Raw genomic sequence first — 16259 nt, 5'->3', positions numbered from 1 at the left:
CTGACTCAACTCCAGCCACTTTAATAATGTGAATTGATGGAAATTATGTAAAAATGTATCACTAGCCACTTTAAACAATGCCACTTAATATAATGTTTACATACCCTACATTACTCATCTCATTTGTATATGTATATACTGTACTGTATATCATCCACTGCATCTTGCCATCTTTATGTAATACATGTATCACTAGCCACTTTAAACTATGCCACTTTATGTTTACATACCCTACATTACTCATCTCATATGTATAGACTGTACACTATACCATCTACTGCATCTTGCCTATGCCGTTCTGTACCATCACTCATTCATATATCTTTATGTACATATTCTTTATCCCTTTACACTTGTGTGTATAAGGTAGTAGTTGTGGAATTGTTAGGTTAGATTACTTGTTGGTTATTACTGCATTGTCGGAACTAGAAGCACAAGCATTTCGCTACACTCGCATTAACATCTGCTAACCATGTGTATGTGACAAATAAAATTTGATTTGATTTAGTTGTGGACCTGTGTGTAGCCTATTTCTGCACCTGGAACAGTGTGCAGGTGGAAAACATTAGTAATACAATCCAAATCATCATTACCCTGGTTAAATACAAGTCGGAGGTGAAACAAACTCAAGACACGTGGTTCAACAATATTAGACCTCTTTTATTTTTCTCTTGCAGCAAACTTTGTAGTTGGATTTTTCCCAAAGAAAAATAAACATGAAACATTTCTTAAATACATTTTTTAACAAAGAAATAACACATGGAAGCCTAGTGTTAGAGGACTCCATCCTTAGGTTTTCTTTGAACCCACATGTCATCAGTGAGCTGGTGGTTTGCTGGTCAGCTAAAGGACCAAGAGGCTCATTGTCCAAATTTGCCATTTACAATGTTACCTTTAGACAAAATTTCATAACCTTATAAGTAAAACTCCAACTGCAGCAGAGGACTCATACTGGGTCCAAAGCTACAGGAAGGGAAAAAAATCCCTATTCCATTCAATCCCCAAAATGTTCTGGGGAAAGCTGAAAGTGCTTGTATAGGGATCCTGAACCCCAAAAGCCACCAAATGGATTGCGTCTACAAAATTGTCTCTATGCCATGCATGAGTGATATTAGGACTGGTAGTATTGCCCTAGGATAGTGAAATACCCTTCCCTCTTCATCCCTTTCCCTCTCTGTTCAGAGCATTAGTCCAACATAGGTTAACCTTCCCATAATTCCCAGGTTTTCCAGAATTAATGGTTGGAAGATTCATGATTTCATGCTTATTCCATCCGGATCCTGGTTATCTACCAACCGGGATATCTCCTAAAAACTGGGGATTTTGTGGAAATTACCAGAATCTTGCAACCTTAGTACAACAAAGTTTGACAGATTCTGACCAATCAACACCTGACTATCAATTAAATCAAACCCCCTAAACTTAACCCCACAACCCTTCCGGTTCTACATCGTTATCAACAAACGACAGAGGAGCAAATGTCTAAGTGTTGGAGAAAATGTGAGGAGCTACTGCTTCGGTTTGACAGCTTTGTCTTAACCTACATAATAAAAGTAAAAGGGAAACATTTTGCATACCTGTCAATAAAATAGGCATATAGAGCGACAAGAACTTCTCAACAACAGACAAAGCAAATGCAACATGGATCCTTGGCCATTATTTACTCTTAAAACTAATGAAGAGAAACGTTTCTTTTGTTGCCAGACCGAGTTTAAAAGAAACAAGGTGCACAGCCCTATCAACACATTTCATTTGAGTTGGAGAAACACTTCAAGACTGGGTAACACTTAAAGTCAAGACTTCTTATGCTCCCTTCCTGTTGACCAATATTCCAACTGTAAATCAAAAACTTTAGGTAGAGACTTTCAGAGCTGGAGAGGGGCTGAGAGTGACCTCTTATACTCCAATTGAAAAGCCCACTAGAGATGAAACAAAGCAACTTCCTGTGGCCTCAAGTCTCATCCTCCAATGAGGACACTGACTATTGGGGCCTCGCTTTGACCTCTAACCTCTGAGCCGTCTGCAGGCTACACTACCAGAGGCCTGGGGCTTCTGCTTGTAGTGTTTCCCTCCAACGCGCTCCCTCCTTGAGGAGGGTTTAGAAGTGGTTGACTCCTAGCTCATAGTGAGAGATTAGGGAGTGATGGAATACTCTCTTCTTTACCATATAAGCCCAATAACTCCAGCCTTGGAGCAACGGAGGGAGAGGCCGAGGTGATGTCGTTGGTGTTCTTAAAAGGGGTGAAAGGTCGTCGTCGTCACCCCCGTGGAATCCCCTCGCCAAACTGGTTTCCTCCAATCCTGCCTCGGGACGGGATGTGAAGGAGGAGGGCAGTGCATAGTGCAGAGCTGTGACATGACATTCACTCGATGTTGCTTTCGTTTTAGAGGGGCGAATGAAACCTTGACAAACGGAATATCTATGGTGCTTTTTTCCCCTCCTCACAGACACACACACAGACGTACACACACACACACAGACAGCCTCGGGGTTTGGGAGGGGGTAGGGAAGGAGTGCCTTGCATCCTGCTGCCTCCATACTGTATGTGGTGTTGGGCCTGCTAGTCTAGCTGGGCCGGCACTGCACCTGTCCATCTGAGCTGTCCTCATCGTCTGAGCCCTCTGGCCCGCGGCCGCTGAGGCCCGTGATGCGGTAGCCCATGTTGAGCAACATGACCTCCAGGGGGTCGGCATTCATACGCCGCTGGTTGGCTGCAGCGGCTCCCTCCATGTCCTCCACCACCCGACCGTTCCCACTCTCACTCTCCGTCTGGATGACAGAGGGGAAAAGGATAGAGAGAAAGAAAGGTTAAAAAAAAGGTTAACTTCTGGTGTTTTGTTCAGCCTTTTTTTTTTTTTTTTTTTTTTACATCAGACTACTACAACCGAGGCCATAGGAAAGGATAGGTGCAGCCTCAATTGTGACAATCCAATAATCAGATGTATAATTGTGTTTATCTATTGCATAATCCTTGATAGTTTTTAATGCATGTATTGGCAGTAAACATTTTTTTTATCATCAAATACAGTCAATCAAAGAATCAATCATGTCGGTGATTGAATGGATTGCTTTTTAAATGCATCTCCTCTACGTATAGTGTCCTTGGTGCTGAGGTGTGTTTTTACATCCTGTTTCTTGCTGTATGTAGCCTACTATTCCACACAAAAGAAGTTTGCTCGTGGGGAAAATGAAGTTATTTGAATAATGTTGTTAATGACCTCTGGCCTGGGGTTCCAGAGCCGCACCACAGGGTCGATGCCGCTGGTAGCCAGGAAGCAGTAACTGGGGTGAGGCTGCAGGCAGTTGACTATGGACTCGTCCCCCTGGAGGATCCGCACCAGGTTAGCAGTCTCCTTCTCCCAGATGAAAAAGGAGCCGTCGTCGGAGCCGCTCACAATGTACTGGCCTTTACTGTGGGTGGGGGGGGGATTATATATTCACTGAACAACAATATAAAAACGCAACAATTTCAAAGATTTTACTGAGTTACAGTTCACATAAGGAAAATCAGTCAATTGAAATAAATTCATTAGGCCCTAATCTATAGATTTCACATGACTATAAATACAGATATACATCTGTTGGTCACAACTTTTTTTTAAAGTAGGAGCGTGGATCAGAAAACCGGTCAGTATCTGGTGTGATCACCATTTGCCTCATGAAGCGCGACATCTCCTTCGTATGGAGTTGATCAGGCTGTTGATTGTGGTCTGTGGAATATTGTCCCACTCCTCTTCAATGATTGAGAAATTGATGGATATTGGTAGAAACTGGAACACTGTCGTACACGTCGATCCAGAGCATCCCAAACATGCTCAATGGGTGACATGTCTGGTTATGCAGGCCATGGAAGAACTGGGACATTTTCAGTTTTCAGTAATTGTGTACAGATCCTTGCGACGTGTGGCTGTGCGTTATCATGCTGAAACATGAGGCGATGGCGGTGGATGAATGGCACAACAATGGGCCTCAAGATCTCGTCAATATCTGTGTATTCAAATTGCCATAGATAAAATGCAACTGTATTCGTTATCCGTAGCTTAAGCCTGCCCATACCATAACCCTGCTGCCACCCTGGGGAACTTTGTTCACAACGTTGCCATCAGCAAACCGCTTGCCCACATGACACCATACATATGGTCTGCAGCTGTGAGGCCAGTTGGACATACTGCCAAATTCTCAAAAACGGAGGTGGCTTATGGTAGAAAAATTAACATTAAATTCTCTGGCAACAGCTCTGGTGGACATTCCTGCAGTCAGCATGCCAACTCCACGCTCCCTCAACTTTTGACATCTGTGGCATTGTGTTGTGTGACAAAACTGCATATTTTAGAGTGGCCTTTTATTGTACCCAGCCCAAGTGGCACCTGTGTAATGATCATGCGGTTTAATCAGCTTCTTGATATGCCACACCTGTCAGATGGATGGACTTTCTTGGCAAAGGAGAAACGCTCACTTAGGGATGTAAATACATTCGTGCAATTTTTGGTTTTTGAGAAATACGCTTTTTGTGCGTATGGAACATTTCTGGGATCTTTCATTTCAGCTCATGAAACATGGGAACAACACTTTACATGTTGCGTTCATATATTTTTGTGAGAGTGAAGCAACTATTAGACCTTGTTTGATACTGCACACAGGTGGCAGAGACATTTACGTAACGTTTTAATTTGAAGGGTACTTAAATAAGGACGCCATAATGCATTCACAGTCAAAACGTTCATAAGCAGTACATGAGCATTCTTTCATTCTTACGTCAACTACCCCAATTTGACACCTTATGAACTGCTCATGCGTTGTGAAGTTCTTCAGGAAGCACCGCTGTTTCTATAGAAATTCATCATGTGTTTTTTCTTCAAACGTCTAAAAACAATTATGCTGCACATTTACACTGCCGTTCAAAAGTTTGGGGTCACTTCGAAATGTTCTTGTTTTCCATGAAAACATATGAAATGAGTTGCAAAATGAACCGGAAATAGTCAAGACGTTGACAAGGTTATAAATAATGATTTTTAATTGAAATAATAATAATTGTGTCCTTCAAATTTTGCTTTGGTCAAAGAACCCATTTGCAGCAATTACAGCCTTGCAGACCTTTTGGCATTCTAGTTGCCAATTTGTTGAAGTAATCTGAAGAGATTTCACCCCATGCTTCCTGAAGCACCTCCCACAAGTTGGGTTGGCTTGATGAGCACTTCTTACGTACCATACGGTCAAGCTGCTCCCACAACAGCTCAATATGGTTGAGATCCAGCGACTGTGCTGGCCACTTCAATATAGACAGAATACCAGCTGACTGCTTCTTACCTAAATCGTTCTTGCATAGTTTGGAGCTGCGCTTTGGGTCATAGTCCTGTTGTAGGAGGAAATTGGCTTCAATTAAGCACCGTCCACAGGGTATGGCATGGTGTTGCAAAATGGAGTGAGCCTTCCTTCTTCAAGATACTGTTTACCCTGTACAAATCTCCCACTTTACCACCAACGCACCCCCCAGACCATCACATTGCCTCCAACATGCTTGACAGATGGAGTCAGGCACTCCTCCAGCATCTTTTCATTTTTCTGCGTCTCACAAATGTTCTTCTTTGTGATCCGAACACCTCAAACTTAGATTCTTCTGTTCAATCTTCCTCTGTCCAGTGTCTGTTCTTTTGCCCATCTTAATCTTGTCTTTTTATTGGCCAGTCTGAGATATGGATTTTTCTTTGCAACTCTGCCTAGAAGGCCAGCATCCCGGAGTCTCCTCTTCACTGTTGAGACTGGTGTTTTGCGGGTACTATTTAATGAAGCTGCCAGTTGAGGATTTGTGAGGCGTCTATTTCTCAAACTAGACACGAATGTACTTGTCCTCTTGCTCAGTTGTGCACCAGGGCCTCGCACTCCTCTTTCTATTCTAGTTAGAGCCAGTTTTAGAAGAAAGTTATTTGTTTCTGGCCATTTTGAGCATGTAATCAAACCCACAAATGCTGATTCTCCAGATACTCAACTCATCTAAAGGCCAGTTTTATTGCTTCTTTAACGAGAACAACAGTTTTCAGCTGTGCTAACAATTGCAAAAGGGTTTTCTAATGATCAATTAGCCTTTTAAAATGATAAACTTGGATTAGCTAACACAAAGTGCCATTGGAACACAGGAGTAATGGTTGCTGATCATGGGCCTCTGTACGCCTACATAGATATTCCATTAAAAATCAGCCGTTTCCAGCTACAATAGTCATTTTCAACATTAACAATGTCTACACTGTATTTCTGATCAATTTTATGTTATTTTAAATGGACATAAAATGTGCTTTTCTTTCAAAAACAAGGACATTTCTAAGTGACCCCAAACTTTTGAACAGTAGTGTATATACAGTGCATGTGAAAGTATTCAGACCCCTTTCCTTTTTCATTACAGCCTTATTCTAAAATGGATTAAATAAATAATCCTCACTACACACAATACCCCATAAAGACAAAGCAAAATACCTTATTTACATAAGTATTCAGACCCTTTGTTATGAGACTCGAAATTGAGCTCAGGTGCATCCTGTTTCCATTGATCATCATGTAGATGTGTCTACAACTTGATTGGAGTCCACCTGTGGTATTGATTGGACATGATTTGTAAAGGCACACACCTGTCTATATAAGGTCCCACAGTTGACAGTGCATGTCAGAGCAAAAACCAAGCCATGAAGTCGAAGGAATTGTCCGTAGAGATCCGAGAAAGGATTGTGTCGAGGCACAGATCTGGGGAAGGGTACCAAAACATTTCTGCAGCATTGAAGGTCCAAGAACAGTGGCCTTCATCATTCTTAAATGGAAGAAGTTTGGAACCACCAAAACTCTTCCTAGAGCTGGCCGCCCGGCCAAACTGAGTAATCGGGGGAGAAGGGCCTTGGTCAGGGAGGTGACCAAGAACCCGATGGTCACTCTGACAGAGCTCCAGAGTTCCTCTGTGGAGATGGGAGAACCTTCCAGAAGGACAACCATCTCTGCAGCACTCCACCAATCAGGCCTTTATGGTAGAGTGGCCAGATGGAAGCCACTCTTCAGTAAAAGGCACATGACAGCCCGCTTGCCAAAAGACATCTAAAGCCCTTAGACCACGAGAAACAAGAACATTTCCAAAAACCTGTTTTTGTTTTGTAATTTTGGGGTATTGTGTGTTGATTGCTTAAACCCCCCCCCCCCCCCCCCCCGATTTAATCCATTTTAGAATAAGGCTGTAACGTAACAAAATGTGAAAAGTAAAAGCATCTGAATACTTTCCCGAACGCACTGTACTCTCCCAAAAATGGAATGGGGAAACACAACCAACGTTTCAGAATGCAGTGTCTTCTTCAGGGTTGACTATACGTTTAGTCAGCACCTCGACCAAAAAAATGTGTACGCCAGCTCATGCTTTTTAGTTTTCCCTTACAGGTCAACAACTAATATTAACAGTGTTTTTAGAATGTATGAGATATCCGTGTCCAAAATGCTCCACTGACCTGCCAAAGAAGTTGGCCTCCTTGATGTCTGTGGTGGTGTTGCAATGACCACAGTAGCGGTGTTTGTAGTCGTAGCTGCGCTCTCTCAAGACGACCTCGTCTTCCGGGATGGACTCCTTCCTGTTGAACGCGTGGAAGCGGATTGAGCTGTTGCCCTTTTTGTCCTCAGCTACGAACAGACACGGCATGGAAATAAACACACAAAAAAACGAATTAAACAATGCATTATATCAAATCCATACACTAATTAACACTGTATTCATTTGCATAATTGCCCTGATGGAATATATAAGGTATTTTGAATTGAATCAACATGTAAAAAACATATTGTAAGTCACGTGGAAAGGTGATGGAAAAGTCAGAGGTCAGCCAAAATCAACACTTTATTTTTGGGGGGGAAACAGACGATTACCCAAGCCAACACCACAATTAAAACCCCTTCTCACCAGAGTCCATCTTGGAAAAGAGGGCGGCCTTGATATCCTTATCCAGGGCGTCGCAGGCGCTGCTGTGGGCTTGCTCGGGGAACTTGCCCTTGAAGTCATCCAGGCACTCCAGAGCCTCGGCCACGTACTTCAGCTCAAAGAGGCAGCGCGCCAGCCGGAAGTGGGCCTTCAGGTGCCCAGGGTTGAGGGACAGGGCCTTCAGACAATCCCTCAGCGCATCATAGTGGTCACCGTCCCTGGGGGAGAGAGAGAACACATCACATACACAACCGTATATACCACACAGTCACACACACGTGTACAAGCATAGTGGTAAACTGTTTTAAACGCGATGAAACAAGGACGTTATACCTGAACTCAAATGCTTTGTTTTTCGCTGCAAAACATTTTGCTACAGTATGCCCTACTGAACATGACCATGTTCTGTAATAGGAGAAACACTGAAAAAGAGTGAATGAGGCTAGGGGTTAGCTAGCTGCCTACCACTTGCGCTTCATGTAGGCGGCGGCGCGGTTCCCGTACAGCATGGCGTTGTGGCTGGCCTCGTGGATGCCTAGACTGTAGAACTGGATGGCCTGAGTCCACTGCTGCCGCGCAAACGCGTCGTTGGCCTGCTGCTTTATCCGCTCCAAGTGAGGCGGCAGCTCACCAGAACTAGGGAAGAACGATGAGAGGAGGACACGATGAGAGAGTGATAAGAGAGAAACTAGGGATGTCACTCCCCATAGCGTAGTGTTTTTATAAATACACTAGGGCTAGGCTGTTGCTAAATGTAATATGTGGGTGAAAATGAACGATTAAAATCAAACATGAGAAAAAGGTTACCCAGAGAAGACTTTGCTTTCTGCGAATCGAAGTCGGCTGGCTGGCAAGTGAATTCCATTTGACACACCGTTGGTTGTCTTTCCATTCTGAACATCTGTTGGGATATCACACCATACAGTTCTGGGCATTACAAAGTTGTACTGCAGCACAGTAAAGAACGGTTGCCGCAAAGTGGATGTAACTGCACTGTCAGGAACATTTTTCAAAAACGCATTTCATCACATGGGTGATTGAGTCGAGTGATTGATAATGACCTTGGTGGTTGATGTCACCCTCCGAGAGAGTAATTTGTCACATTGACAATGTACCTTGATGTACATTGCTGCTGCAATTTTTAATGCCCAGATCTGTATATAAACTATGGGCAGACTTTTAGCAAGCAACTTCACCCCTCCATATAACTCATTGGTCATAAATAATACATACTGTATATGTCATTTTAATGACCAAATACTGTAGTAAGCGTTGGGCTATTTCCATAATCATAATACCTGTTGATTGACACTTTTTGGGAAGCAGATAGGTGTACGGCTTCTGTTTGAACGTCAAGTCAAATAGATACACCTGCAGACAAGAGAAAACACATTCCTGGCAATGTTACCCTTTTGAACCAACCACAGGTAATCATCAACTTCAATGATTTGGTTTGAGAGTTAAAGTACTATGCTTGTTGGAATTCAAACCTGACAATCTGAGAAAGAGATGGATTTTTTTGCCTAGTGGGCTGGCCTGGAGGTTTGACCTAAAATAAAGAGTTGAACTTCTAAAGTCGCCTTTACCTGTTCTCCTCCCATGTTAACTAGCAGCTCGGTGCCGTCGGGGCTGAAGGTGACGTAGGTGGCCACTAGGACCCTCAGGCGGTTATTGTAGTCAGGGAGCTTCACTGGCAGGTGCCCTGAGGTAACAGAAACAAGGAGAACAAGTTGGGTGAGAGGCATACAGAATCACCTTACCTGTCCCACTAGTTCAGTTCCATGTATTGTAAATGACTGCGTTATAACGCACATATTGTCCATGTGTGTTTTAACTGTTTATAATACATTATAGATACTGTATGGGCTTCATAGAAAGTGTTCACGGCTGGTTTTTATTAATACATTTGGTGCAATAAGCCAAACGATACGATCACACACACACACACACCTGCAACATAATACTGCCCCGCTCCGTCTGGGATGGGCTTCTGCCTGTCGCAGAATGTGTGCACTCCTGCCGATGTGCTCTGACTCGCAGACTTCCTGTGAATGGGAGTGGAGGTGAGAAACATAAATGATTACCAAAAACTCTCAAAGCTGAGAAAATAACATTGGTATGACTTATGATAGCCCAGAATAGTAGGGAGACATATTGGACGTTCTATCCAGTAGTCCTGCATATTCCTTATGTGATACAAAATGAAAAACTATTCAATTAAAAACTCAAATTTGACAGTCAAGCAGTGAGAGCGAAATCCTAACTTCAGATTTGAGATGTCTTGGACTTTCAGGTAAATTATGTATTGATGCCAATGGAAACATGAGCCACAAGCGTCGATCTCAAGTTAGGATTCGAGCCCGACTACTACACACCTGTGGTTGTGGATCATGCGCATGTCGTAGAGGCGTACAAAGGGCCCGTTGGCCCCCACTGCTAGGTAGTTATTATTTTGCGGGTTGACAGCCAAACACTTGGCCTCCACCAGCTGACCACAGTATTCCGTCAGGTCGATGAGCACTTCTGAACGCTTACTGCTCTCCCGCAGGTCATATTGCCTAAAATAGTAGTAGAAGAAAGCACATCATGAGGGCATCAATCATCTCCAGAGAGTCAGAACTAAGCTCTTTGAAATATTGTTTGTTTTGAATTCTAATCAAATACTAAACTTTTTGGCAAGGTTTAATTGCAAGGTTGAATTAAAACTGCAATTTGTGTCCATAGCCAGCTTGCTCAAAAATAAACAACTAACTACTATACTCTGTACGTGGGAGACATATTTTGAGGTTGTAGACAACTGGTTGGGTTAGTCAAAAAACAAAAACACAAGCCACTAATTCAACATTGGCCCTTTGAGTCATAAGCAGAGGAGGCAGTCAGGCAGTGACGCACTGTAGAGAGAGTAGGATACTAACTGCCTGGGTCTGAGCTGAGCTGAGCTATGGGAACCATCGCCTGAAGCCAACCATGCATCTGCTGTAGTCCACAATGCCCACTGCACACCTGAGCTTTGAAGGGTAGTTAAAGGGTATTCTCTGGAGATACAATAACCTCCCAGACAGGGTGTGTGAGACCAGGGAGAGACCAGGGGGGGCCAAGGAACTGACAGGGAATTCAGCTTGAGGTAAGAAAGGGGCTCATGGCATAACACTTCCATTCCAACCTTACTGTTTCACGTCATCTTTTCACCTTCGATATTCTACTACAAGCCAGTAGAAATAACATGATGCTTCTGACAATGTATCTGACACAGTGTCACCTTAACCAATGAACATCTTTGGATGCGACAAGGATGCTCCAATGGCTAGCTAGCTACTGGGGCTCTGACCTGATGATGCCGTCCTCCGCAGCACTCCAGAAGATGTTAGGCCACATGGGGGCTGTAGCGATGCGCTTGACTCGGTTGGTGTGGTCGGAGAACATGTGGATGGTCTCCTTGACAGACACGTCATGCACGTGAACCTTGGTGTCCGCTGCACCCGTCACGAGGATACGGTCACCTGAGTGAGGGAGAAACTGCAAAGGGGGACGGGAAAAACAAGAGGATAAAATAAGAAACAATAAGAAAGAAGCTTCATTTCTACACACATAGACTTTCCCATCAAGCAGTTTCTGTTCTTACCTTCACAGAGAAGATGTTTGCTGCATGCCCTGTGTGCATAGTGGTGAGCTTCTTGTGTTTGAAGGGGTCCCAGATGATGCAATGTTGGTCATCTGAGCCCGATGCCAGCAGACTGAATAGAATAAATATTACAGATAGGCCAACATAAAATGTAGAAGTGGTAAATACGGTCATTAAATAGAACCCTGCTTTCAGCTCAGGACTTACTCTCCCCGTTCGTTCCATTCCAGGCAGTTCACACACCCAGTGTGGCCCTGTTGACACAACAGATACAGGCTGTCAGATTGGCAAATACGTTAATGCTGTATGTGCGCAGAAACACACACACACACACACACACACACACACACACACACACACACACACATCACCTGCAACTCTGCCTCCAGTCCAAGTCTATTGATGAAGGGGTCTGTGACATGATACTGCCTTTGGAAGCCCAATGCTCTCTTGTCCTGCAGACATTAAGGCAAAACATCACCTGTCTCTCTCCTGAATCTCCTGTCTCACTCTGTCCAACATAAATAAAGCATTTTTGGTGAATAATGGTGTTCATTATTGAATAGATTGCAATGCAGATTGCATTTCAGGGTTGTTAGCTAGGGCAGTTTGTTTGGGTAAAAGAGTACAGTATTTCATAAAAACAAGGTCTTAAAGCGTTGGACCCACCCTGATCTGCCTGTGCAAGATGTCTCTGGTGATGTTCACAGCAGACATGGCCTCACTGCAAGTCATAGAGCACGGACTAGAGGTGCAGGGTCCGAGGGTCAAAGGTCAGATGGCATCTGCAGTCTCTAGGAATGGACTGCAATTTGAAAAATAGAATAGAACTGACATCACACAAAGAACAAGCTTACTTAGATAGGATTAATATGTAAACAGAGATGTTTGTTTCTCTACTAGGTACATCAGTCAATGGACACTGGAGTAATGTACCCCTAAATTGATGAGGGGTTCCCAAGTGTTTGAGGTTTAAATACTGAAACTTAACTGTTAGCTAACTAGAACAACAATTGGTTATATCTCAGCTAGCCAAGTGGTGGTCTTCAGATAGCCATGTACACACAATTCCTTCCTAATACTAGCCATTGCGAATGGTGATGTTTACGTTAGCCAAATAACGTTAACGATAGCTAGCTGGATTAGCTGCTGTGATGCTAGCTACCAATAGCCAATAATAACAAGCCGTATACGCACAGTGACAGCAGGCTGGGTTGGCCTCCCAAAAAGACAGACATACACCTCCGTCACCGTAACTAGATATTTCTGAAATTCCCTAAAAAAAACGCGTTGTACCTGTGTCGTCTGGCATTCAACTCGAAATCGTTCCCAATCTTTGCCCAAGTTTCCAGATAACGATAGAGTCAGCTCAGCTACTGAGCTACAGTAGCTAGCTACCTGAGCTAACGTGAGATGATTTATTCAAGAAACAGGGAATTCTCAATGCTCCAGTTCTTTATCTAGCATTTAAGCTAGTCCTTACCAATGAAAGTCAAACTGTAACAAGAGCGCTTTATATTAAATATTTTGGTAATAATTTACAAGTGTTGACTGTCACTGCTTACTTACATGGGTTTATCAACTGACTGAACCCTCCCACTACCCTTACGTGAACTAGCTGACGTGAACTAGCCTTTGGATATGAATTTTAGGAAGAAAATGATGAGTACACCGCTCTGTGAATTGCACCGCTGTTGTTTTTCGTTGCACGACTGTAGTGTTCAGTGACAGGTCAATTAGACAAATGAAAAAGTTGCAAAGTTCCTTCGAATGTTTTTATTTTTTTCCTGTGGTGTAAAGTATTTAAGTAAAAAATACTTTAAAGTACTACTTAAATATTTTGGGGGGGGATATCTGTACTTTACTATTTATATTTTGGACAACTTTTACTTCACTACATTCCTAAAGAAAATTATAAAATTTCTACTCCATACATTTACGTTACATTTTGAATGCTTAGCAGGACAGAAAAACACCTCTGGTTATCCCGACTGCCTTGAATCTGGTGGACTCGCTAAACACAAATGCTTAATTTGTAAATGATGTCTAAGTGTTTGAGTCTATCCGTTTTCTGTCTATCCGTAAATAGAAAAATCATAAACATTGTACATCTGGTTTGCTTAATATAAGGAATTTGACATTATTTATACTTTTAATTTTGATACTAAAGTATATTTTAGAAACTGCATTTACTTTTGATACTTAAGTATATTTAAAACCAAATACTTTTACTTAAGTAGAATTTTACTGTGTGACTTTTACTTTTTACTTGAGTGATTTTCTATTAAGGTATCTTTACTTTTACTCAAGTATGCAAATTTAATACTTTTTCCATGTCTGTATTTTTCGACTTATTAACCTAATATTAACCTAATATGAGATCACCAGTGACATTCAGCACTGTTTTCCTGGTGAGAGGTATGAACGAGTGTGGACTGTGGGACAAAATAATGAATTAATAATAAATGAATCCTGAAATAATTAATAAAATAATAGATATATCCTGATACATATGTACTTGGTCTTTCATTACTTTCAATCATGATATTACTGCATGTCAGCGAGACTTGTCCAGTGGCATGGACTGGTCCAGTGGTTATTGACTGTACGTTTGTTTATCCCATGTGTAACTCTGTGTTGTTTGTGTCGCACTGCTTTGCTTTATCTTGGCCAGGTCGCAGTTGTAAATGAGAACTTGTTCTCAACTGGCCTACCTGGTTAAATAAAGGTGATGTAAAAAAAATGGACAATTGTCTCAAAGTGGAAAGCACCTGTAGACATTCACCAGTGCTCACTGTTGTATCTACATTATGATATCAGATCAGTGCAGATGAGGAGAGGAAGCTGCTTTCGAGTATTGACTTTTTGAAATAGAGAAGCAAAGAACTCGGCTTTGTGGAAGTCACATGTGAACCTTGCTGCTTGTGCAATTAACATAACAACCAAAGAGGTAGTGATGAATTTCCTCAAACTTCTTTGCAGCTTCTATTTATTACAGCTGATGGTCTGTCTTGGTGAGGCAAAGTGTTCAGTTCACAAGCTGGAGACAGGCATCTAAGGGTAAGCACCCATTCTATGGATGTTCAACTTCTTAGAGAAATTCTGAATGTGTTATTTAACCCTTGGCAAAGCTTGGTACAGTGGCTTCTTCTACACACTCTGAAGAAGGCATAGTAGCCAAAACACATATGTATGTAGTTTTAATTATGCTTGTGGATTGAATGGTATTTCTTCAAATATGAACATTTTTTCACGAATAATCCAAAGACCACCTTCAAAATGTTTGTACACCTGTATTCACACAGGCAGCAACCTCTGCCTCTAATTCTATGATCGATTTGATGTGCCATAAACTGAAACTTATTTTTTTCTTCTTCTGTGCATGTCAAGAAGTCAATGCCATGGTTCTGGAGATTGTGTGGAGACTATTGTCACCAGTGCAGTGGAGTCTATGTCTTTTATTCCTTCTCCTGCTTCTCATAGTATCAATGTTATTATGTGCGATCCGTTCAAAAAGGTAATACTTCCACCTGTATTATGGCAGTTTATGAGCATTTTTAAGGTATTGCTGACATCCTGTCTGCATTTTCCATTAGTAGAAAGGCGTCCAGGTTGTCATTGGCTGAAATGGAACCGATCTCTGGTGAAAGGGTCAGTGTACAAAATACCTGGGAATGTGTCATTCACCTTACCAATTCATTTACATGACCATTTGCTGTTGTTTGTGGATGTCCTGCTCCAGAAAATAGTCAAACTTAATGTAAAGCTGGAATTCAAATGTATGGAATAATCAAACTGAACTGAAACCAATGGCTCCCTCTGCTGGTACTTATATGATTGCTCATTGCAGCCTCCAGATTCAATTGAGGTCACGACCTCAGAACTAAGGAAGAACATCATTGGACCAGCATCCTCAAAAAGAAAGTCAACCCAGTCCCAAAGAGAACACAGAGGTCAGAGTCAGTTGTTCATCACACTTGCAGTTGGACATGTTTCCCCACATCACACTCAGCTCACTGTTTATGTATCACTCTATGCAGGGTCTTTCCCAGGGCAGGATACCCCAAGGCCGGTGAAGAAGGCTTTGAGGCAGTTGCCTCCCTTACCTGAGCTGGAGAAGAGCAGTGTCCGACGACACAGCAGCTACACTGGGTCCGTAGTGTACGACGTTGTGGCCACACAGGTCTGTAACCCATGGCCCACTACAGACAACCAGGCTTCTCAACAACAGACAACAGGCTGCAGCAACCACCTGGAGGAGGAAGATGAAACTGGGGAAATTCCGTTTCCTGTCTATGCCAAAGTCAACAAAACCAAAGTTTGCTCGAACTCATCAAAACGTTCACCACTGTATGCCAAAGTGAACAAGACTACCTCCCGGACTGTGAAATCTGAACTACTGTTCTGCAGTGACTGATAATAAGTCAACACGGTGACTGGCATGTCCTCCAAATGCTAAATAGTCTACTATGTTTTACGCCAAAAGCTTATTTGAGATAATTGCTTCAAATGCCAATCTTATTCGTGTAAACGGATGACACTTAATCCAATAGACACGAAGAGTAAAAAGTAAAAAGTATCACTCAATCACTGAGCCAAATGCATCAAGTTGTTTTGTACTTTCCTAAATGTTTACATGCGTATGTGTTTCGTATGTTGTTTCTCAGGCCCACAATGCTACAAAGACACATAAATGA

The 16259-nt window shown here is 42.4% G+C and overlaps 1 protein-coding gene across 4 annotated transcripts; it reads right to left on the bottom strand.

The window, feature by feature from the left end:
- Positions 1 to 639: 639 nt before the first annotated feature.
- LOC129837077 (WD and tetratricopeptide repeats protein 1-like) lies at positions 640 to 15758 on the bottom strand. 4 transcript variants are annotated; one of them, XM_055902984.1, is made up of 16 exons: positions 15669 to 15758; positions 12232 to 12367; positions 11934 to 12017; positions 11770 to 11816; positions 11563 to 11674; positions 11269 to 11456; positions 10316 to 10498; positions 9891 to 9985; positions 9527 to 9642; positions 9239 to 9311; positions 8748 to 8841; positions 8406 to 8576; positions 7923 to 8158; positions 7477 to 7645; positions 3220 to 3412; positions 640 to 2770 (listed from the first exon to the last, which is right to left on the bottom strand). In XM_055902984.1, the coding sequence occupies exons 2-16, from the start codon at positions 12295 to 12297 to the stop codon at positions 2567 to 2569; spliced, it is 2031 nt and encodes a 676-aa protein (XP_055758959.1). In that variant the 5' UTR covers positions 12298 to 12367; positions 15669 to 15758; the 3' UTR covers positions 640 to 2566. The 4 variants fall into 4 exon arrangements, with proteins under 4 accessions (XP_055758959.1, XP_055758958.1, XP_055758957.1 ...); XM_055902983.1 differs by lacking the exon at positions 15669 to 15758 and adding an exon at positions 13132 to 13219; XM_055902982.1 differs by lacking the exon at positions 15669 to 15758 and adding an exon at positions 12859 to 13198.
- Between the last annotated feature and the right edge of the window lie 501 nt (positions 15759 to 16259).

The sequence above is a fragment of the Salvelinus fontinalis genome, chromosome 38 (assembly GCF_029448725.1).
Source record: "Salvelinus fontinalis isolate EN_2023a chromosome 38, ASM2944872v1, whole genome shotgun sequence".
Classification (NCBI taxonomy): domain Eukaryota; kingdom Metazoa; phylum Chordata; class Actinopteri; order Salmoniformes; family Salmonidae; genus Salvelinus; species Salvelinus fontinalis.
The sequence above is the reverse complement of the archived record's forward strand: the minus strand, read 5'-3'. Positions and strand labels throughout refer to the sequence as shown.

Excerpts from the sequence above, each read along its gene's own strand:
- LOC129837077 (XM_055902984.1), bottom strand. The coding sequence starts at position 12,297 with ATGACTTGCAGTGAGGCCATGTCTGCTGTGAACATCACCAGAGACATC. Across the intron at positions 11,675-11,769 it reads GAATGGAACGAACGGGGAGA|TCTGCTGGCATCGGGCTCAG; the intron begins GTAAGTCCTGAG and ends TATTCTATTCAG. Across the intron at positions 9,312-9,526 it reads TTAACATGGGAGGAGAACAG|GTGTATCTATTTGACTTGAC; the intron begins GTAAAGGCGACT and ends TCTTGTCTGCAG.